We start from the raw sequence: 23,480 nt of genomic DNA, 5'->3' as shown, positions 1-23,480 counted from the left end.
AACAGTAAATTTATTTTTAAATTTAGCTTATTATTTTGAATATATATATCAATTTTCTGAGCACCTGGAAATAACTATACTACTGAGAGAATGTATGTGTGTTTCCCTATTGCAAGCAGAAGTAGATTAAACATAATTAATTTAGAGCTACTGAAAACAATGGAAGCCAAGCAGGCAAGGCAGAAGGCCAGCTTGGCTGAGAATGGATCTTTTGGAAATAAGGAGAAAAAGGAAGGTGTGTGCCCTGTGGAAGCAGAGTCAGGTGACACAGGAAGAGTACAGAAATGCTGCTCACTGCTGTAGGGAAAAAAATTGTACAACCAAAGCTCAAATGGGGTTGAAACTGGACAGAATAGTAGGACCAATAAAATTAGGTTTTTTTCAAACATGCTAATGACAAGAAGCAGTGTAGGAATAACATTGGCCCATTACAGGATGAGGGTGGTCATCTCACAAACACAGACATGGACAAGTCCAAGGTGTTAATGCATTCTTTACCTTCATCTTTTAACATTTCCTAAACTGGAAGACCATGATTCCTGCAATGATAAAATCCCAGTTGACCTTGAACTTATGTGGGATCTGCTGCTTGAGCTGTGTCCCTATAAATTGATGGGGCCTGATGGGATTAATCCAAGAGTCAAAGAGTTAGCTGATGTAATCATAAAGCCTCTCTCAATGATTTTTAAGCAGTCTGGGATTCTGGAGAGGTCCCAGTTGACTGGAAACTGGGGATGGTTGTCTTGATTTTCAATGGAAGGATGCCCTCACACAGAAAGAAACTACAGACCTGTCAATCACACTTCAGTGTCCAGTAAAATAATGAAGATTATTTTGGGAGGTATTGAAAAAGGACAACAAAGTCATCAGTCACAGCGAGCACAGCTTCATAGGGGAAGTCCTGATGTCAAATTTGATCTTCTATGACAGGTAACTAACCTAGTCGATCTACGAAAGCCAGTTGATGTAACCTTTTTGAACTTCAGCAAAGCATTTGATACTGTCTCTGACAGGATCCTTCTGGACAAAATGTCCAACCCACATCTGGATAAACATATCATGTCATGGGTGAGCAACCTGCTCACGGGTGGGGAACAAGGGGTTACAGTGAATGGGGTGACATCAGACTGGAGTTACAGTGAATGGGGTGACACTGCCATTAGTGGGGTTCCACAGGGCTCCATCACTGGCCTAGTTCTTCAACATTTTAATAAATGACTTGATGTGATACCTTTTTCAACCTAAAAATGAAACAACACACTTTTGTGATAATATTAGTATAGGAATTAATATAAAAGTGGATCTTTATAGAAGGCCTCCGGGGGCAGTTATGAAAAAATGTCCACAAAAGCCCACTCCCCACAGGGGTGCATACAGTTTTATAAGTTTGTTAAATTGACAAAAAAGCACCAATAAGGTGTAGAACTGGTGATACAATTCCCACCCAGTCCAAGCCCCTTCTAAATTCTCCCCCCCTTAGATGGGACTGAACCTTGTTGATGAAAATGTGTCTGAGGAGCTGTTTTTTGGCCATGGATTCTAAGGAAAACCAAAATAGGATAGGGATTTTGGAACATGCTTTGTCTTTCTGTCTAGGAAAATGTTGAAGTTAGACTACAACAGGAAATTACAAAGCAACAAATATTTGTGTAAAGAATACAGAGAATATATAAAAAGAAAAAAGGTAAAAACCAAAACGGCATCAGATGCAGGACTGGAAAGAAGACAAAGTAAGTTTGCCAATACCACTAAATAGAGAGCAGCTGCTGACTCCCTTGTGGGCAGAGAGGCCCTGCAGAAAGATCTCTACAAATGAGAAAGATCAGCAATCACCAACCTTATGAAGTTGAAAAAGGGGAAAGTTATAGATTCTACATCTGGGACAGGACAACCCTAGATGTACAGACAGATTGGGGAATGAGAGGCTGGGGAGCAGCACTGTGGAAAGGGAGCTGGATATCCCAATCAACAGGAAGCTGAAGATGAGTCAGCAGTGCCCTGGCAGCCAGGAGGGCCAGCCTTGTCCTGGGGGGGCATCAGGGACAGCATCACCAGCCAGGCAAGGGAGGGGATTGTCCTGCTCTGCTCTGAGCTGGGGCAGCCTCACCTCAAGTGCTGGGGCAGTTGTAGGCAACATAATATATGAAAATTTTGAAGCTATTAGTGGCCAAAGGAGGACGACAAGGATGGTAAAGGGTTTGAAGAGGAAACCTTATAAGGGTACCTCATTGTAGTCAGCAACTTCCTTATAAGGGGAGGAGGAGGGGCAGGCACTGATCTCTTCTTTGTGCTGACAGTGACAGAACCAGAGGGAATGACCGGGAGCTGTGTCAGAAGAAGTCTGGGTTGAATATCAGGAATTTTCACCCAGAGGCACTGGAACAGTTCCCCAGGGATATGGTCACTGCACCAGCCTGACAGAGTTCAAAGGGTGCTCTCTGGCACAAGGTGTGACTCTCAGGGATGTCCTGTGTAGGGCCGAAGTTGGACTCTGTGATCCTGATGGGTTCCTTTCAAATCAGCATATTCTCTGATTCTATTAATAAATAACACTCATTATAAATACCTGAAATATCACCTTATTTATTTGACTCATTCATAAGAAAGAAACTGCAATAAACACAGATGCACAACTTCCTACCTTTTCACAAGGGGAGCAGTTTCAACTGTCTGTACCATTTATTTTAAAAATTAATATATTTTTAAAATCATCTCTTGAGAGTTAGCAACCAGTATTAGTGCCAAAACCATGTAAATTCTGGAACTCCAAATATCCTGGAAGATCTTGCTGGAACCAAATGCATTCATGTGAAAATGAGGCCACATTTAAGAATATCTACTTACACAGTCATTTAAATTTAAACAACTCACTAAAAAACAAATATCACTCTCCCTTTCTGTTTCAAGACTTGAACAAAAAACATCCCTATAAGCAGTTTTTTGATGTGTGTAAGTATCCTTAGAAACAAAAAGCACTCAGTACCATCACAGGAACTACCAGTAAGATTAAATTTAGGTTTCCAGGTTTAATAAATGTTATGGAAATTAGAAGTTTTTCTCCTTGCTTTTGTGGTTTTGACATTTTGCAACTAATGACCAAACTCAGGTTTTGACAGATTTGAAGTCCAGAGAAGATGACCTTTTTTCGCTGATTTGAACATATTCTCAATTCAAACCTCTGTCTGCTATATGTAACACAGCACAACAAAAAATGATTGCTTTTGGGCTTACTAATGGCTTTTCTGCACTTGGCTTCATCTTCTTGCCATTAATCAAGTTCCAAGTGACAGCAGCATTTTGCAGGGAAAAAAAAAGACCTGGCAACTTTTCAGCCTCTCAATTTGCTTTCTTTGAAAGTCATTTTGCGGCAGGTATAATGAAGAGGGTTTCCCAGATAGCCTACTTCCTTATCTATACAGCCAAAACCCAAATAAATCTCTGTGTGAACATTATGATAGAGGTTGTCTATACAGATTTGTTTATCTTAGCAGCTCAGCTGATAATGCCATTTAAGATGATATATTTTGTGAAAATAAATTACAGGCCTAGTGAAAACATGACAGTGCAACAGGTGAAACAATGGAATGTGTGGGAGCTAAGATGAGCTTTTGAGCTTGGTACTAAGCTAGGCACACTGAATTAAAAAACCCAGTACTTTTTAACTGTCATTCATAGCAGTGATCATAAAAAATTGATTTCTTTACAAGAATATTCCCTGTAATGAAGAACAGGACTTAGTTGAGTTAGAGAGGATACAAAAATATGGATATAATGTTACAACAATTTTTTTTTTTTTTTAAAGCTGGGAATATGAATGAGCATAGAAAGAACAAGATGATTTTATGTTCAGAAGAACTTGTGCTGATTAAAAACCAAGGGATTTGTGAAGCCAAAATTTTTAGCATTCTTCTTAAAATAATTGTTCTTACTGATGTCAAATAAAGAATATTTATTATAATTTAATATTATATAATATATAATAAGTAAATATTATAATTAAGAATAGAATAAAATATTTCATTTGGAAGTGATGTCCAAAGATCCAACTGCCCAACCACTTCAGGCCTGACTGAAAACTAAAGGAAGTATTAAGGGCCTTATCCAAATGCCTCATAAACACTGACAGGCTTCAGGCACCTCTCTAGGAAGCCTGTTCCACTGTCCTGTTAAAGAAATACTTTCTGAAGTTCAGTTCAGCCTGCATCTCCTTTGATGCCACTTAGAACCATTCCCATGCATCTTATCACTAGATATTAGAATTGCATCCCCATCTCCTTCTTGCTTCCTCACCTTGGAAAGCTGCAGAGAGCAGTAAGGGCTTAGCCTCCTTTTCTTTGAACTATGGTTGCCAAAAGTCCTTAGCTGCTCCTCAGAGGACAAGGCTTTAAGTCCTTTCCCCAGCTTTGTTGCAGTGCTCTGAATGCATTCAAGGACCTTCACATATTTTATAAATTGTGGCGCCCAGCACTGCCCCCAGCACTCAGGGTGAGGCCACACTAATGCTGAGTACAGTGGGACAATCACCTCTTTGGCCTGGCTGGTGATGCTGTGTCTGTCTGATGTACCCCAGGATGCAATCTGCCCTCCTGGCTGACAGCGTTGACTCAAGGCATCAACCAACAGCCCCTGAACCCTGTCTGAAAATCTGCTATTCAGTCACACCTCCCCCAGTGTGGTCTTGTGCTCTAGGTGAAGAATTTGGCATATAAACTTAAATTTTGTCTTATTAATCTTTGTCTAGAGTTTTAGTCCATCTAGAAAGGTCTGCAAGATCACTCTGCAAGAGTCAACAGCAACTCCCAGTTTTGTATCAATCAGCAAACTTACTGATACAAAATTGTGCATTCTCCTATATACAGATAATGAATAAATATTTTGAACAGGACTGACCCTTAAACATATCTATGTGGAACACCCCTAGTAAGTGGCTGCCAGCCAGATATAGCCCCATTCATCACAATCCTTTCAAGCTCTGACATTCACCCACAGCATTGTGAACTCTCTTATCCCACAACTGGACAACTTTTCATGGAAGGTTGCTGTGAGGGACAGTCTTACTAAAATCCAGAAAAGCTCCATCCATCACCTTCTCTTTATCCACTTGGAGGATATCATAGATGGATACTGAATTAGGTAAACAGGGCCTTTGTGAATCACATTTGTGAACTAATGTTAATTGCACTGTTCTTTAAATGCCTTTCAGAAGTACTCAGTATAATTTTCTCAGCAACTGAGGCTAGAACTATGATTTGTAGTTTCCTGGGTCTCCCTACACACCCTTCATGCAGATTGAATAATATAGGCTAGTTTCCAGTCAGCAGGGACTTTTTCAGACTCCTAAGACCTTTGGTAGATAATGCAAAGGGGTCATGCAGTAATGATAATAAAAATAATGCAGGTAATAACACTAGTTTGCATATTCATTGTTAATATACCCTGAAATATGTAAATGTCACAAAAGACCTGTGTCACAAGCCAAGATTCAGGTGCACTAAGTACCCTAATGAAACACCTGGCTCTAATCAGTGCTTTTTGACTGTATTTGGCTGAAAAGTTTGCTGAAGTGTTTCCACCTGAAAAATTTCTTCATTATTCTGTTTTGCTGCTGTCACATCAAGCATGCACTGACACTTTATGTCACGAGATGCATTCAATATACACAAAAGTGCTCACATGCTACTATCACTATCTAACATCTTACCTCACAGTAGATTCTTTGTAACAGTAAATCATTTAAATAGAATAGTTTAAATCACTATGGACATAAGACACAATTTTGCATGTTTTATTCATTTGTAAGTGAAGAAATTTAATTTGCTACTGAACCAGTAGCAAGAACTGCATCTTGCTATGAAGTTAAATAGAACAGCAGTAAACCGTGTACAGCACTTTACATCAGTTCAACGCAAGCACTGAAAATACCTGAGGTTATATACATTATACCAGGATTTTATATCCTAGAGCCACTTAGAGTTCTTGCAAGCTCTTGCCACACTAATGCAACAAAGCCTCTTTTCCTTTGCAGAATCAACTGAAAATCACTACTTCACAACTGTTTCATTTCTAGTCCTAATAAACAGAATATTTTTGTTTTGTCAAGGTCTATTGAATTTCATCTTCCTTTTGATGTCTGTATGTTTGCCAAAAATATTTGAATACTTTAGTATGTGCTCTTCATTTTATTTCTTCTTCCTATGTCAAATCCTTGAAAACTTAGGAATTACAGCAATAAATACTATTTTAATGTCTATTGCCAGGCAAAGCAAGCCAAAGTATTACATAAGCTTTCTCTAATTTCTAAATTACTTTTTCATATACATGTGAAAAAGCATTCTTACTGGGCTTTTTCTGTATTTGAAGATTAGCACTTATTACATTAAAATGTATTTAATCCTACTGTCACCTCAGTACACTAGTGTCAAACACATCCTACATTTCAGCAACATTTCTATCACCCTAACTGTACACTTGATAAGACATGACTGCTCACAGAAATGGCTAGCCTGATATATACCTTTTTCTAGTAATTGCCTTGGTTTTCTTACACGATATTAGACATCTCATATGAAGATTTGCTGTGATAACAATTAAATTGAAACTATCAAGCGGCTAATACCACTGGGTTCCTTACAGATATGATGACACTGTCAGGGGTTGAGCAACTAATCACCATATCATCTCCTTAAATAGAAAATCCCTAGAATTGCATTATCTTTTTAAATCAATATGAAAAAAAGACAGGAAAAAATCCATAGAATTCTTTTATCCATTTTACACTCCGTGTTGTGCAACTTTAACAATTACATTACTAATTAATATCACGAGATTTTGTTAAGTGAGTGGACATACAGATGTATAAAATGCATCCAAAATTGAGGCCACAGATTATATGAGCAACAGGAAACATGGCATTTGATTAACTGCATTGGATTTCATTATTCCATTGGCTTCACTTGAGACAGTGGGTTTAGGCCACTGAGCAATGAAAACCTGCACAAACTCAATATCTGATACTGAGCCAACAGCACTCTACACAAGGCCAAAGGCCTTTCATTCATGTGTAACTACTAAACCCAGGAAAAGTGATTGTATTCTTGGTGTATCAAAAAATATTTTGCACTTTTTCTTTTAACTAATTAAAAAATACAAATGGCCCTCTATTTTCTAAGTAGATAAAAAGAACCACAATGCAAATTTGAATGGAAGTTTTATTTAAATTGAACTATATTACATCCAGGCAGAAAATAAAAGATATTTAGTATTATTTGTTAAAAAAAAGACACATAGCACTAAAAAAATATCAAAATTATCTCACAGAAGTATACCCTTCTTCCTGCCTCGCTTTCCTTTTTCAGAAAAGCTAACACTTTTATACAAAGCTCCACCTTTTCTTGTAAAGATAATTTTTAATATCATACCAATATGCTGCTTCTATCTGGGTCTTTAAAGAACCAGATCAAAATCGTTCCTTATTGTATTTAGCAGGTCACGGTTCTTATGTTAGGATATTTTGTGTTTTAGTTCTGATCTTACATCATCTGATACTGATTCTGTGGGTAGGAGAAATATTACTTCTCCCCCTAATATTTCCTTTCCCATTGTTCTTACTATCATTTGTTTGTGACAGATTTCTGATGATGTAAGGATAACCATCTATGAAAAAGGATTGAATCATCATATGTATCAATGAGTGAGGAAAAAAGTATAAAACAAACATGTTTCAAAATTTATCTGCTCAACATAGCTTAATTTGCATTTCACAAGCAGCCAGCATATACTCACTGTGGCTATGAAAAATGACTAAAATTGTATCTGCAGTCATTAGATAGCAGAATGGGAATACCTAAATGGAAGTCATGCTAAAATTAGTCACTTAGCTGAAAGTATCTGAAAGTGTCTTAGCTGAGTTGTCTGAAACTGTTTAACAGGTGTACATTCTTAGCCAAAACTGTCAATGAAGAACTCTTTCAAGCTAAACAGAGCTGATCTGCTTTTGTCCAGCATTATTTCAGTTTCTCTTCTTAGATCACGACTGTGAGATATCCTTTTAGGAATCATCATCCAGAAGTTTATTTTCTTTTATGGATATACACAATAACTACAAATACAATATAGTCTAGCCATATTACTGATTTGAAGACAATGTTTGTCTCTTAGGAACATCAAACTGCCATAAAAAGGTATGGCATAAATGATTTTGTATTACTGCCAATATTTTATAAAATAAAACTAATCCTATGCCCAAATATGAATTGCATAACTTTACAGTATTTTATGTAAAACAGAAATTTGGCTAGATGAAAGTCAGTGACGTGAAATTCATTGAGAATTAGAAGTAGGTAAAATAGACCTTTGCAAAGACATGATAGGTGGTAACTAGCAGCAGGACAACTTTCTCCATTTAAGTTGAACTAGTAAATACAATTGAGCAATCAATCATCTTAAAAGAATATGCAGGATGGTAAAGAGACTAATTAAATTTCACCTGTAAAAAATGTAGGGAAAAAGTTAGGAGAGATTTCTCAAAAAAATCTGGTATCTACAGATTCCTTCTAATTACATCTTTAAAGATCTTACATCAGCCTAATCTTGATTTTCCAAAGTAACTGATCTCTGAAAGTTTTGACTACAGGAATTTACAATGATAATTAAGAAATCTGGGACTGCTGTTTCACTAATTTTCTAAAGTGACATTTCTACATGTTGAAAAAATCTTTCTAATGTACAGCTTTAAATTCATGATGTAGTGGGTTACTTAAAAAATAATGTTGTGCAAGAGAAGGGAAAATTTGTAAAATTCAAACTATGGAAAAAAGAAACCAAAATGTTCCCCGATTGAAAAAAATGTATTTGATAAATTTTGCATATAGAAATATGAGTGGAAATATTTTAAAAAGTACTAACCACAAAAAACATTAGGTGAGGCACTTGCCAGAAACTTCTTACAATACTTACAGCAGTTATTCAATGATTTTTATATATATTAAATTATTACAACATGGTTTTTGAAGAACTACACAAAAGTCAACAATTACACCTCTTAAATCAGCACACCCAAGTGCATATACCTAAAAACTGAACTCAATACCCTGAATCATGTATTTACAGTGATAGACCTTTTTATTTTTACTGATTGTTTCAGAATTTATAAGGTACAGTACTTCTTAAACCACTACCATGTCCATGCTTGCAATTAACAGAACTGAAACATACAGCATCTTTGAACTCAGCTCTGGAATATGAGATGTGTATTTCATTACTCTTTTGTATCCTTTTCTGGCTACTAGTTAAATGTCAACACTTCATCTTTATAAAGATCAGTAAATTATTAAGTATTTAAAATTGTACTGCATGGAAAGGTAGTATTTATAAAGTATTCATAAGTCATTCCAAGAAATCTGCATGCCATTGTATTGACTGGGTTGTATTGGCTATCTCTCCCTTTGTTTCACTATTTCACAAAGTCCTATTGTGTTATTTTCAAGCAGCGGTGTTTAGTTTCTTAATCCTCCCTGCACAGCTACCCAGGAGAGGCTTTACAACATAAACTGTAAAGTAGCATTTTCTCAGCAGGAACAACAATATTCCTCTTCAAAAAGAGGCTTAATAAAAATAGGACTGTACTGAACATGCTAGCTCTGGTCACAAAGTGCTACACATAGCATGACACTGAAAGTTCAGGAAGTTTTGCAGAATGAAACTCCTTTGGCTCTTCAAAAGCCTTATCATGCAATATATGATTGAGATGTCTTTCCAGTGTATTAAGCTCATGCACAGGTATTTTCTTTGTTCCCTTATTTCTCTTCATTCCACTTTCAAAAGGCTGTCCTACTAGCAACCACCTGGCATTAATCACAGTGACTATACAGAAACAGTTTCAGATAAACACTGGTGTACATAATTTATACAGTTCCAGCTGAAACACATAAAATTTCTCCTACTGTGCAGCTAATATCCAGAATATGTACAGTCCTTCCTCCCATTTGTCTAGAAATGAGAGACATCCCACTGCACATTTTCCATCACTACAGCCCTGCCACTCCATTTGTCTAATTTCTGTGCCCTCTAAGATAGCTGTCCCAGATGACACGTTACTTCATAATAGCTCCTTCTCATTTCAGTACTACCAGGTAAAGTGAAAATACAGAAATGAGCTTCTATTATCATTGAATCTATTGCTAGCAGCAGAAACCAAAGCTGTAATACCTTGGATTTATCATCTCTGATTTGGAATAGTTTTGGGATCTTTTTTGTTTGGTTGGTTGCTTTTATCTAGATTTGGTGCTGTTTTCGTCTTTATGTAGAAATGTTGTGCACTTCTGAGAGCCTCATAAAAATCTCTCACAATTGCCTCAATATCTGTGGATATCAATGGGCAGGGAAACACTATACAGTAAATATTTCTCTTTTTTTAAAATTTCACTTTATGCAGCAGTGAATGTTTGACATTCAATCAATCAGTTTTCCAATAATATAAAAAGGAATAACCGCCCTAGGCACTTTCCACTGAAATTTCACTTCTTTCAGGCTTATATACTGCCTGTGGTGCAGCAATGCTATATTATCAGTATTTTTGTAATGCAGAACATTAACAAAATCAACAAGAGTAAGAGAAAATTGTGGGTCAAGACAAACAAACTGCCTTCTGCATAAATTCCCTGTTGTAGTCTGTCTCTTTACTTTCCAGAAAACAAGAAAAACAGAGCAAACAGGAGCAACATTAGAATATACCTATTGTGCTCCACTTTTTTGCATACTTCTCTGCCTAGCAGTTGAAGCTAAGGGTTCTTCATGCCCTCACAGTCTTGACACAACTTTATAAAGAAATAACCATATTTTTTTTAAATGTAAACGGGGATTCCTGAAAATAAACTGAATAGAATTGCTGCTGGTTTCTTTACTAGAAGAAAGCACCTATTTCCTTCTTCCTGAACAATTTATAGTCTTATAAATGACACCAGAACTCTTGTTCTACAAGTAGGGAAAATGTTTGATACCCACCATTTGCAAGACCTAAAAACAGATTTAGGTGGCTTTAATGTGAAATAAATGGACAGCAAAAGGAAAGTTATTTCATCTCTGATGTCTGGGGAGTATAGTAAGATCCCACCGTTGCTTTTTATAAAGCAACCTTGCTGCTTTTTATTGCTTACACATGGACCACAATACAGGTAGGGTTGAAAGGCACTGCAGTGGGATCATCTGGTCTAACCTCCCTGCTCAAACATGGTCAACCGAGAGCACATTGCATGGGATTGCATCCAGACAGTTCCTGAATATCCCCAGTGAGGGAGAGTCCACAACCTCTCTGGGCAATCTGCTGCAGTGTACAGTTACCTCCACACTAAAGCAGCTCTCCCTAATATTCAGATGGACCTTCCTGTGTATCAGTTTTTCTTCCTGTTGCCTCTTGTCCTTTAGCTTGGCATAACTGAGAAGAGCCTGGTCCATCTTCTTAGCACTTTCCTTTCACTTAAAGGCATTGATAAGATCTCCTCTCAGCTGTCTCTTCTCCAGATTAAACACGACCATATCCCTAAGGTTTTCCTCACAAAAGAGATGCTCAAGTCCCCTCATCACCTTTGTAGACCTTTGATGGACTTGCTCCAGGAGCTCCACATCTCTCTTTTACTGAGTCCAGAAGCAGACACAGAACTCCCGATGTGGCCACACTAGGACTGAGTAGAGGGGGAGGATCACCTCCCTCAACCTGCTGGCAATGCTCCTTCTAATGTCCCCCAGGACACTGACATTCTTGAGTAGAAAGACATGTGTATTAAGCACCAATAAATAAAAGAATCAAAGCACTGTTTCATTCTTAAGGTTCTCAGCACAAACATTCAAAACAAAAAACCCCAAAATAAATTGTATTGACTCCTCTTGTTGGCCTGTCTCCAGCAGTCAACTTTCAGACTTCTCTTTTCAAGCCATGTTTCCCTTCAAATTCAACGTTTTCATGTGGGTGAATCTGTCATGGAAAGCAGCCAACTTCTTTACAAACAGAAAATCAAAAGCAGTTTCCAGTTATCTCAGACATTCATTCTTAGTCCAAACTCTCACAATATTCAGCCTAACAAGTGCAAGTTTAGTCTGGAATGTTTCCTGATTCACTCTAGTAACAGAAAAAAGGATCCAGTATTTTGTCTCTGGTAAGGCCTTGAAATGTTCTCATCTGTAGATGCCTTTTCTGCCCTTCTTCTTCTCACACCATAAATTTCTAAGACCTAGAAGCTAAAAATTTATTTATATTCATACTTCTTTGAGACCCAAATACTAAGAATTGGTCATAGTATAGGAACCTAACAAAACATGGTAGCATCTGTAATGCATGGAACTAGTTACTCTACATGGCCACAGAGAAAAACTGACAAATTTAGCTGAAAAGACACAGACACATCAGAAAAAATGTTGCTGTTCCATGCTGTGTAAATTATTTGCAGTATTCAAACTGGGATCTGTAAAAGAAACAATCAAACAAAATGGATGTAGGTAGACACTTCTGCTCCTGGAATTACCCTGATTTCACTGACATTCCATATTAGGGTTGCAATACTTGTAGGCTGAATTGTCAGTAAAATCTGACTTCCACCTCTGGGTGACATCTCACAAGAGGCACAAATGACAAGCTGGGTCTGTGACAGAACCATTGCAGAACAATTAAAAGAACATATGAAATTTATACAGGCATCTTCTGCCTATATAACCTATGTACTCCAGAGTCACATACATACCACAGGGATGAGTAAAGCATAAGCAACCACAGCTCCAACTCACTTTATTCTGTCTTGCATTTCATTAAATCTAGTTAATTCCTGTTGACATCTATAGTATATATTTATTCCTACAGCAGCTATTTGAGGCAGAGGCACTCTTCCCCAAAAAGGTATCATCAATGGAGTGTTTTTCCAAAACAACAGCTTTCTACTATTGCAGACTGTACAAGGTTAAGATTTGTGTAAGTTTGCAAAGTAGAGGCTTTGCAGTAATAGAATTATCTTCCAGGCTAATGCCCTTAGCACAGAATTATGCCGTGTCTTGGGAAGTAATACAGCAAACCATTGTATTTTCAGCAATTCAAATTTTAACCCTATCAAAACTTCTTAATAATGCCCTTTTTCTCTGCAGGCTCCTTGCTTTCTATGACGTTAGCCCTTTATCTAAATCCACAGTCACAGTACGCTCATGAGTTCTCATATGTTCCCAGTTTCAGATTAAATCCATACATCTACTCCTTGGGCAAATATATTTCCGCAGTTGCATAAGCCATACATATTCTGGTTGGATAAAATTCTCAATCATTATATTTCAGTGGTCTTAATTAAAAAATTAATTAAAATTGAAGTTTATTTTAATTTTAACTTCAAACCAATAAGATTTTTTCATTAGTAATTTGCATATGCATATCATTATTTATTGCTTTTAAAAGAGGATGCAATACTAGTGTTGTCAGAATTAGGCACTGAGCCACTATTATTGCTCTTACTATCCAGCAAAAAATAGGCAGCAAAGCTACATATATGTTACAAAGAAAATGATTAATAATCAATAGGACTCGTAAAGAAACAGACCACACTGTACAGTCAGTCAGTTTTTACACTCAGATGCCCCTCTATCTTTTGCAACCACTGTGGTTCTTGGTAGAGAGATATGAGGGCTGTTGCTTCTCTACAAAAGCCAAAATAAGAACTTCGGTTTAGAGCACCCTCTTTCAAAACACATGCATGCACATTTCATGACCAGTAGTCTTGTAAATACATTACAAGAAATTATGAAGACAAAGCATATTATTTCCACCTGAGTTTTCACACTGTTTTTTGTTTCTCCTTGCTCCTCCTCCCAATCTTCCTTTAGTTTGCAAAATTTCTAATGGAATATAAAATGTCATTTTATGTTTATTTTCAACAATATGGAAACTGTACATAAGAATTCCTCCTATCAGTAAATAAAACCTCATCTAAGAGAGTTAAGAACAGGTCCATGGTGCTGTTAAAACATCAATCTATCTTCCTGTTTTCATTGGCTTGACTGAGAAGAATTTTGAAAAGATAATATAAGGAACAAACATGGCATTAGAGGTAAGGATTTTAAATACTGAAAAGGTTTCCTTACACCAGACTTCCTCTAAGAAAAAAAAAAAGTATGTCCCTAGGGTTAATTTTTTATATATACACAGATAGTGTTGCTAGCTGTCTCCAACATGAATGTCAGAACTGTCTACAATGATTAAAATAGCTAATAAAATTATAGAAACTTTTTTCTTTCCCTAGTAAAAATTGAACTTTGGAGAATAACATGAAAAAAGAAATCTTCCTGTCACCCTACAGTGCTTGGGATAGAGGATCAAGGAAAAAACATATTGTAATTACACATTCCACAAATTTTCCTCTAAATTCTGTAAAGCTGTTTAATCATCTTCAATTCCTGTAAACAGGCACCTAGTAATTTCGCAAACCTTGTAATGCCATGTAATATCAAAATACAAGACAGTAATTTTCAGTCATGAAGCCAGCACTGCAAACTGAAGAGTGTGCTATTTCACGAAGAGTCTCCAAATCTAGTGTCTACTCATTTCCAGATGACAAAACAAAATGTTCAGGTCATTCGACTGCTAATATTTTCTCCCCTGAGTATTATCTAGACAGTAGGCTTGGCAGTACATTAATATCCTCACCCGTGATGGAGTTGAAAAAATTGAATACTGTTTTCAAAAACTTCTTACTGAAGTAATACAGTTCAGGTGACATATATCTGAAGTGGAAGAAGCCTTCACCTTTTTTATGATTGCTTCTTGTGGGAGAAATTCTGCAGCAGCTTAACCTCATCTAAAAACTGTTCAAGCAACTTTTCAAGGTCACTGTTAATTGAGCAAATTTCTGTGTAAATGCTGATTGAACAAAGCTAAGGTACCTAGGGCAGCATTAAAATGTGAACCAAGCGCATTCATAAAGTGGTTGCCTTGAGTAGTAATTGATAGCCTGTTGTGTGTGGCACTCCTGTTTCACTTATTTCTTCTTTTCTTCAGTCTATTCTGTCACACCATATATTCTCAAATTGACCATTTTATGGTCAAAAGTCACAAACACAGCAGTTGAGTATTTTATTTACAAGTTTATAATGAACAGCATTGGAGCTATAGCAAGGTCCATTTGTAAAGAACTGTATTTACCTCTGCCAGAGAGGATCCTCTGCTTTACAACAATGCAGCTCTTTAAGATCTATGAAGTGAATGGGTCATGTTTAGAAAGAACTTACCACGTAAAACAGTGAGTCTCGTGGACACACTTATTTCACCAACACTGTTGGAAGCCACACATTCATAAATAGCTTCATCTCGGGGTGTGCGCAGTGGCTGTATTCTGAGCACTGATCCAGATCCATCATCAAACTCTATTACCTATAAAAGGAGACAAAAGCTGTCACAGGTGTTGTTACAAATACCTACCCCTCAGCTAATCTGTTCATGAACAGTGGCCTGTTGGTATTCAAGTCACCAAAGACAGGTTCGTTTCTCAAATTTATGTAGCGGGACAAATTCCAGTCATATGGGAAAATGTTTAAGCGGCAATACTTGTAACATACATTGCTTTTCAGTGAATACTCAATGGCCATTTTAATATACCTTCAAGAAATACAGGACAAAAACCAAATAAAAAAACCACAAAAAAACAAAAACAAAAACAAAACAAACAAACAACAACAACAAAAAAAACCCAAAAACAAAAAAAAACCCAAAAAACCAAAAAAAAACCAAACACACCCCCCCCGCCCCAAAAACAAGCCAGCAAATGAGGGCTCTAAGAAAAAAGTCTGTGACTTAATGCTCTCTTATTCTGAAGCTCACCACCAATGCTTCTCAATTCTCTTAGCTAAAGTACTTTACCTTCAAATGACAGTTACATTCATTTTAATTGCTGCCAGCTATATTCCCTCTCTGCTCACAGAGGGCAGCTCACTCACTCATTTGGCTCCAAAGTTAATAACCGTCTGCAATTTCTGAACCAAATAGGATGACTCAGTTCAGCTTTGTGTTTAGCCCACAAAATAAGTAAATTTACCTAACAAAGTGATCATTTAGGAGGCTAAATAATACAGCAAAACTTCTAAGATGTAGTTTTAAAATTGCAATATTCACACAATAAGTAATAACATTTATATGAGAAAATTCACTGAACAGATCTTATTTCTTGATCTGAAGTCAGAATCACATCAAATATTGGTGAGTACCGCAACACTCTGTAGGTCCTGGAAAAACCTTCGTAATAGTTAAGTAATAGAAGTAATCCCTTTAATCTACTTTTTTAAAAATAAATTTAAAAAATAGTTGAGAGGTATCAGTACTACCATTAGATAAATGGTACTCATAAACAAATGATAGTCAGATTTTTTGTCTTGTTTTTCTCTACAAAATAATATATATATACATGCACAAAGTGATTTACAGATATGTCTATCTGCACATCTCTTTGTGTCCTTCTGTGTCATCTTCACACAAGCAACCTATGAGATCACTGTACACGTTGACAAAAGAGAGCTATAAAGTCTGGGGTCAGAAATGATGGTAAATATGCCTTGCATCTCACTATTTTCATGGTAGGAATCACTCAGTTTCTACTTAGCACTGGGAGAGGTGCAAGTAAGATAAGAACTGTGGGGTTTTTTGATACTGAATTTGTTTGATAGCCCACAGGATGTATTTTTATTGTTCTTCCAATAAAGCCATCTTAAACATTTCTAGACAAGACAAAATATCCACCTGATATTAGCACAATTAAAGGAATAACTAGAATTCTCAATATATTGTCATTTATAAGGGAAAAATAATTTTGAAGTGTTTAAGCAGTCGGACTAAGAATTTATAGATACAAAATGTAAGCATAGGATCTGAATACTCAGAGACATACTTAAAATAGAGTAATTGCTATTGTTTAAACCTGAATGCTGAATAAATGTATCTGGACAGACACTGAAAACAATTGCAGCAGACTGGATTCGGCAAATACTACAGAGATTAAGTTTCAAGTCTGGTGTCTCAAAAATATGTATCATAAAAGGGATTTTTTTTTTGCATACAATGAGTTCTCCCCTTTCCTGCATACCACAGCTAGTTAATTCCTAACTCTTCCCCATCTACTGGATGAGATTTTTTTTTTTATGATAGAGATTTTTTAATAAAAGCATTGTTGCACACAAGGTAGAGTGATGTAATTTTCAACTTTTATTTTTCCCTTTTCTTTTTTTTAAGTTCCTCTAAAACGGACTTCTCAGCAAATTAAAGCAGATTTCTATAATTCCTATTATTTGAATTAATTTGCAGGAAGAGGAGGAAAAAAGGATCCCTATTCAGAGTCTATATCTGTAATATAAATAAAAGCTAAAAGATTAATAAAGAAGGCCCTCGAGGTCTTACTGTATATTTTAATTTCAAAAGCACTGCCTAGCTTTCACTGCTATTGTCAATAAATTGGGAGAATTAGCTGGTGAGCAAGAAATTTCAATGACAGTAATCTTCAAATATATAGAGTCAAGAGAGAGGAAATAAACTATTTGTTCCCCAATTGCTACATACATCAAGTTCCAGCAAGAGTTCTGTTTTCATGTGGGGCACAGGTAACCATGACAAGTTTCATTAAACCCTGTAGGAGACTGTCCAAGTTTATTGAATTACAACAAAGTAACCCGCAGCATCCCTGGGAAAGCATGTGGATAAGATGGACCACTAGAATCCTTTCCAGGATTCTTATATCTACTATATAAAGACAGGCATTCAGGTAAAACATTTTGATGTGTGTCATCATTAAGTAACTCAGAGAAATATACAAAATATTAATGTGAAAGAAACCAAACTAATTATTGTCTTATTGGTCCAGCTGAAAATCTCAAGACATTTCTTGTTTCCCAAATGTTTTATATGTATTTTTTGGATCTCATTTCTACTGTTGTTCTTTTCTTACTTGCAGATTCTATGGTATGAATTAACAGCCTTACTTTGAACAGCAAGAAAAGCTGTTTAAAATAATGATTTGGTATGTGCACTTTGTAACTGCTCTGCTCAGCAGACATGATAAAAATTATAAAACACTTGGCAAGTGTCATCTATTTGTTCAAAATACACTCTCTCTTACTTGGCTATACTGCTTGTTCAACAGTCCACAAAAGGTATTTTTAAAATATTTTAAGGTTTTTTTTATAGTTACATGCTAATAATTTTTATGGAAATAAAACTACTTTATGTTTGCCTATTCTCCCTAAACACAGATCCCAAGAAAACAATTGATTAAGGAGATATACCATGACATATTGCAGAATAGCACACAGTAAACATATACATGCACCATCTTTCTCTGTTTAGAATTCATTTTGAGTTAAAGTTCTGTGAACAGAAGAGGATAAATTGTATAAAATTTATGATAAACCTTCTATGTTAATCCCTCTAGCCAATTACAGCTCTGCATATGCTCTGCAAAGTGCAAACAATTTTGGCACTAGGAGGTAACATTTAAATTAATGATTGTTTTTCATGTTGTAGTAAATACACAAGCCAGAAATTATAATGGTTAATGCACGAATTCCAATGTCTTTAGATATTTATTGAACCAAAAATCAAGAAAATAAATTTGGTTTATAGACGAAATGCAGTTCTTCTAAAAGAATCTAACCTGCAAGCCAGGAAAAAAATCTTCACAAATGCAAATAAAAATTAATATAGAGGACTTTAATATTCAGTCAGTTGTTAATAACTATATGTTAGATAATTTTCTCATAAAATGCATGTCACAAACATTTTATACACAAATCTTTAATCTTTGAACAGCTGTTTTCAAGCAAAAAGAAGTCTCATATCTAACACTGAAAACATTTAAGAGACAATTGCACATTCTTAGTGCCCGTTTTGATATCTCTTCTAAAAGCTTTCCCCCGTTTTCTGAGTTTTTACTTCATGTTAAAGGTCAATTCATATTTGACATTAATTATTCTTGCCACTACAAGAAGGAATAATACTTGTTTTCTTATTTCCTTCAAATAATCAGAATCCTTTGAGCAGATTATTTTCACTGTTTTCTTTAACTGAAGATTGTGGAGAGAAACATCTTCCTCCAAGCCTTTTCCTAATTTACTGTTAAGAAAAAAATCAAAAGCAAGCAAGCTTTACTTTTCCTCTTCAGTTGCAGGAACTACAGTGCCCCTTTCATTGCTTTCATCAAAAGGGGTAAGGAACTGTGACAGCAGAAGCAGCCAAAGACTAAGCCTGCTCGATGCACCTTGTCAGACAAGGACATGGTTTGCTCTTTGGAGACAGTAGTCACTGCTCAACTCAAGTTCTTCATGAGCTCTCCATGAGCCAGTAAACTGAACAGAGGCACCACAGAGTTCCTCAGTTCAATCATGTTAGCTTAGAAAACAGCAGCAGCAGTTTTCTCTTTAATAGTTCTATGCACAACCAGTTTTCAAAATTAAAAACTTCATTAGAGTATTCCCACCAAATTATCCCTGATAGTCAATTCTATTCTGCTAAATCACCGTTAATAAAGCACACATAGTGGGATTAAAAACAAAGTTGGAATAAAATGTTTTTCAGAGGAACAGAACAATGGACCTAATACCTCAAATCTCTGATTGCTGACTTTCTTTCCTTTTTTGTTCCAGACAATTTTAGGTCTTGGATCGCCTGTGGCTTGACAGATGAATGAGGCAACTCCTCCTGAAACCCCTGTCTGGTCAACGGGAGTTCTTGTAAACTTTGGTGGTGCTGAAAAAAAAAAAAAAATAACTATATTAATCCAAGCAGTAAACATAAATTTTAAAAAGTCACATCAAGATTTCAAAATTTAAAAAAAAGGAAATGCTTTGTTTCTCCAGTGATATCATTCACCTGCATGAGAAAGCATTATTTTAAAAAACCTAAAAGGTCAGGAAAGTACTTACAGATTTTACTAGTGAAATTTGTATTTAAACCGAAATTTGATGGCATTGGAATAGCAAGATCACACATTATATTTTATTACGATTATAAATAAAAAATCCAGTTTGACTTCTGTTGCAAAATGAGCTCATCAATCAACTGGAATAATATCACGATTAGCCACTTGATGCTGTGATCACAGGGTGTCATGAAAACAGGAAGCTCACCTTTGAGACATTAAAATCAATGACATTTAGGAGAAAGCATTTGTAATTTTGCATGGTGAAGGTAAATTATTATGTATTAAGAGTCCAGGCAAAAAGGACTGTGTCAGAAGAGAGATTTATGCTCTGCTAATTTTCCTGGCACAAATGTACCAAAACCAAAATGCAAGAGCACATCCCAGCAAAACAGTGTACTACTACTGCCATGAGAAAATTATTAAAGAACTTCTCTGATGTCAAAAATTGCCAAAACCTTAGCAAATAAAACACACTTTAAGTGAAAATACTAGAGATCCTTTCCTAAGCCACAGGCCTTATGTCTGGACCACAAAAAAAGGGAAAAATATATTCTGATGAAGAGCATCTGGGTTTCAACAAAACTGCTCTTTTTGAACCCTTTTTGTTTTAACTTCGCACTGTGATATGTAAAGAGACTCGACTGAATCTATATACTGACATTCTGTGGCACAAGTTGTAATCGTGGGCCACCAAGTGAAAAATGACACGCTGCCATTCTCCTTTAATATTTTTTTTTCACATTTTGTGAATTCACTGTTAGAACGTAAAGCATGGAAGGAGAAACACTTCATGACAAAGTCCAAGAGCACACAGTAACTCTGTATAGTACCTCATGGGCAGCAAATAGCACACATAGCAATAAATTAAATTAAAAATCTTTCACCAAACTTAACTGCTCTAAGGTGTACAACCAGTTTTCCAGCAATTTCTTATGTAGGACTGTCCAAAATCTGGTGTAGGACTACAGGACTATAGCTGCTATGACTCCTTACAAAAACTGCATACTGGCTTCTGCAGAGCATTATTACCTACATCATGGAGTTGCAGAAATATGACTGAATACTTAACATAGCTCCAGCTACCTGAACAACAGTGTTTTTGCCATCCTGCATGAATTTTTGCTAACTAGCAATTAGTAAAGCTTTTGTTTATTAACCACCTAGCATTAGAGGCATAGATAGCATTAGACACAGGAAACAAGGGCAGTTGTACATAATGATGCAATTTTCAACTTGTGGACTCTTTTCAAGGAAAACAAGGTTTTAAGGCTGTATATAAAATCCACTTTCTTGTATGACGTGACTAATATTATCTACATCAATAAAAAAGCTTCACAGGTCAGAATAGAATGGAATTGTGTTGATCTTTGTTTTTCACTTAGACCATAACCTAGTCGAAAAAAAATAAGGTATGTATCTGTCTCATCAAACTTCTTTTTACATAAGTAAGACTTTTCTATAAAAAAACGTTGCCACAACTGTCCTCCAATACATAATATTGGAAGTAAGTCAGTTATTTTTCAAGAATCACACGATATCAGAGAAGACAAATTATTCTTAGAACATAAATAAATTTATAAAATTATCTGCCATGGGGACAGGTAAGTAAGTACTATGCAATCTCTCTTTTTATTACTCTATCAAAATGTTCATCTTGTTACATATAAAGCATTACCATCAGTGTAAAAGTATGTGAAATCATAACGCAGCAAAAGCAAAAATGAAAAGTGGTATTTGTTGCCTTTATCTTTATAAAAGTTGTTAATTAAGGTTTGACACAAATTATCTCTACAATTAATGTTGTCAGTTTCTTGACATTGATTGTGACCTAAGCTGCTAGGCACTCTGACAGCAAACACAATTAAACTGCACACACAGTTGTGCTTATTAACATGAGGGCAATTTTGATTGAGAACTGACAACTATTTTTGATCTCCCTTAACAACAGCAGTGCATAGTTCAAGAAAAACTCTCCACAACACAGTTCATTAAGCACAGCAACAATCTATATGGAAACCTTCCACTGCAATTAAATCTGCCAAAAAAATAAGATGTAATATGTTACCAGCTATGATACCAGAGTCTTTCAGCACTTCTGGAACTCTCCTTGGTAACATCAAAAAATGCAGTTAAAATAACAGAACTGTAATTAAAATAAAATAAATGAAATTCACTTAAAATCAGCATCTCATATTTCTGTACATAAATTTTCTTAAGAGAATCATAAGAATTGCTGCAGTATTACCTTTTAAATGAACAAGCAAGAACAAGCCAAGTTTAAATGGCAAGAACAAGCCAAGTTTTGCTTACTTATATACCTGTACCTACTCAGATATTGATACTAATAGTGAACTTTGATACCTTGTCAAACTAAAAAGAAAAAAAAATCAGAATGGGAGATACTCGTAACTTGGACTTCTGAAGAGTACCACAAGCTTTGGCATTCAAGAGCTGAGGGCTTCCACCATCTCTTGGTATGCACTTCTTACTGGGACTCTTGAGAAGCCGAAGTGACAACTATAAAACTACTGCAAATTACACTTTTAATATATAATGGAAAATTGAATTTATTGTTAGCTCACGTTAAGTACACTGGGCTTGCATTTATTTGTTTTACAGAGTTTAACCCCATAGAAATTAGGCTGCTGCTTCAATGAACAGTCAAGCTGTCCCCTCAAGGGCCATAAGAACTTCTGAAATGAGAGATGGTTTACCACTATCCAGATAGAAGTGGAGTTTTTTTGCACATTGTGGTTCCATGAAATATATTTTTAAAGTGACACTAAAATAACTTATTTTGATTGGAACATTGAATATCTTGGCATAAGCATAAGACATTTCTTTCTTCCCTTCTGTGCCTCTATATTGACTTTCTAAAGTTTAAGTAGAATTCTGAAATAGTGAATGGAATTAATGAATTCACATTTCATCATGTTATAGAATAATCCATGTTAAAGTTGCTGTTTTGTTCTCTGTGCTGTGCTTTAAGGATATGTAATACTTTTCGCCTGCACTCAAATAAAATGTCTGACAAAATACTTTGAAGTTCAGCCCCCTTTTTTCCACAGCTACTGCAAAATATTCTTGTGTAGAGACATTTTTATGGACATACTCCTCTATTAAAAGGTGAATATGGGGATAAGACTTCACCTTCTTTAAAGTGAAAGCTAAAAGGATGCCTGCAGTCCAACTACAGCTAGCTCAGCATGTGAACTTACTACGGAAAAGATACATAGAGGATGCAGATCGTCATACATTCGTTTCCAGATTCTCTGTTTGGGGTGTATGAAAGTTCCTAGTATAAAATAATTCAATCTAGGACTAAACTTCATCATATGCCTGAAATATCAAAAATTTTACAAAGTCAGAACAAAAATCGCCAAAAAGCACATCATATTGTATCCTTTGTAAGCATATATAGCAAGGGTAAATAAAGACATCAGAAAAAACTAAAAATGCAAAAAAACTAATTTCAAATGCCTCATTTGCTAATACATATTTGAGGAGATTCTTTAACAATTATAGTAACTTTTTCAGTTATAAAGACTCATTTTGGAC

The 23,480-nt window shown here is 35.8% G+C and overlaps 1 protein-coding gene across 29 annotated transcripts in view; it reads right to left on the bottom strand.

Moving 5' to 3' along the window:
- PTPRD (protein tyrosine phosphatase receptor type D) overlaps window positions 1–23,480 on the bottom strand; it is a 1,161,500-nt gene that overhangs the window by 206,801 nt on the left and 931,219 nt on the right. For 17 of the 29 annotated variants that reach the window (XM_030968017.1, XM_030968025.1, XM_030968023.1 and 14 more), the window contains 2 exons: window positions 19,599–19,747; window positions 15,253–15,394 (listed from right to left, as the gene is read on the bottom strand). In XM_030968017.1, the coding sequence (XP_030823877.1) occupies window positions 15,253–15,394; window positions 19,599–19,747 (291 nt within the window). The remainder of the gene's footprint in view (window positions 1–15,252; window positions 15,395–19,598; window positions 19,748–23,480) is intronic. The other 12 variants (XM_030968045.1, XM_030968047.1, XM_030968046.1 and 9 more) reach the window with 1 other exon arrangement.

The sequence above is a fragment of the Camarhynchus parvulus genome, chromosome Z (assembly GCF_901933205.1).
Source record: "Camarhynchus parvulus chromosome Z, STF_HiC, whole genome shotgun sequence".
Taxonomy (NCBI): domain Eukaryota; kingdom Metazoa; phylum Chordata; class Aves; order Passeriformes; family Thraupidae; genus Camarhynchus; species Camarhynchus parvulus.
This window is presented reverse-complemented; position numbering and strand designations above follow the sequence as displayed.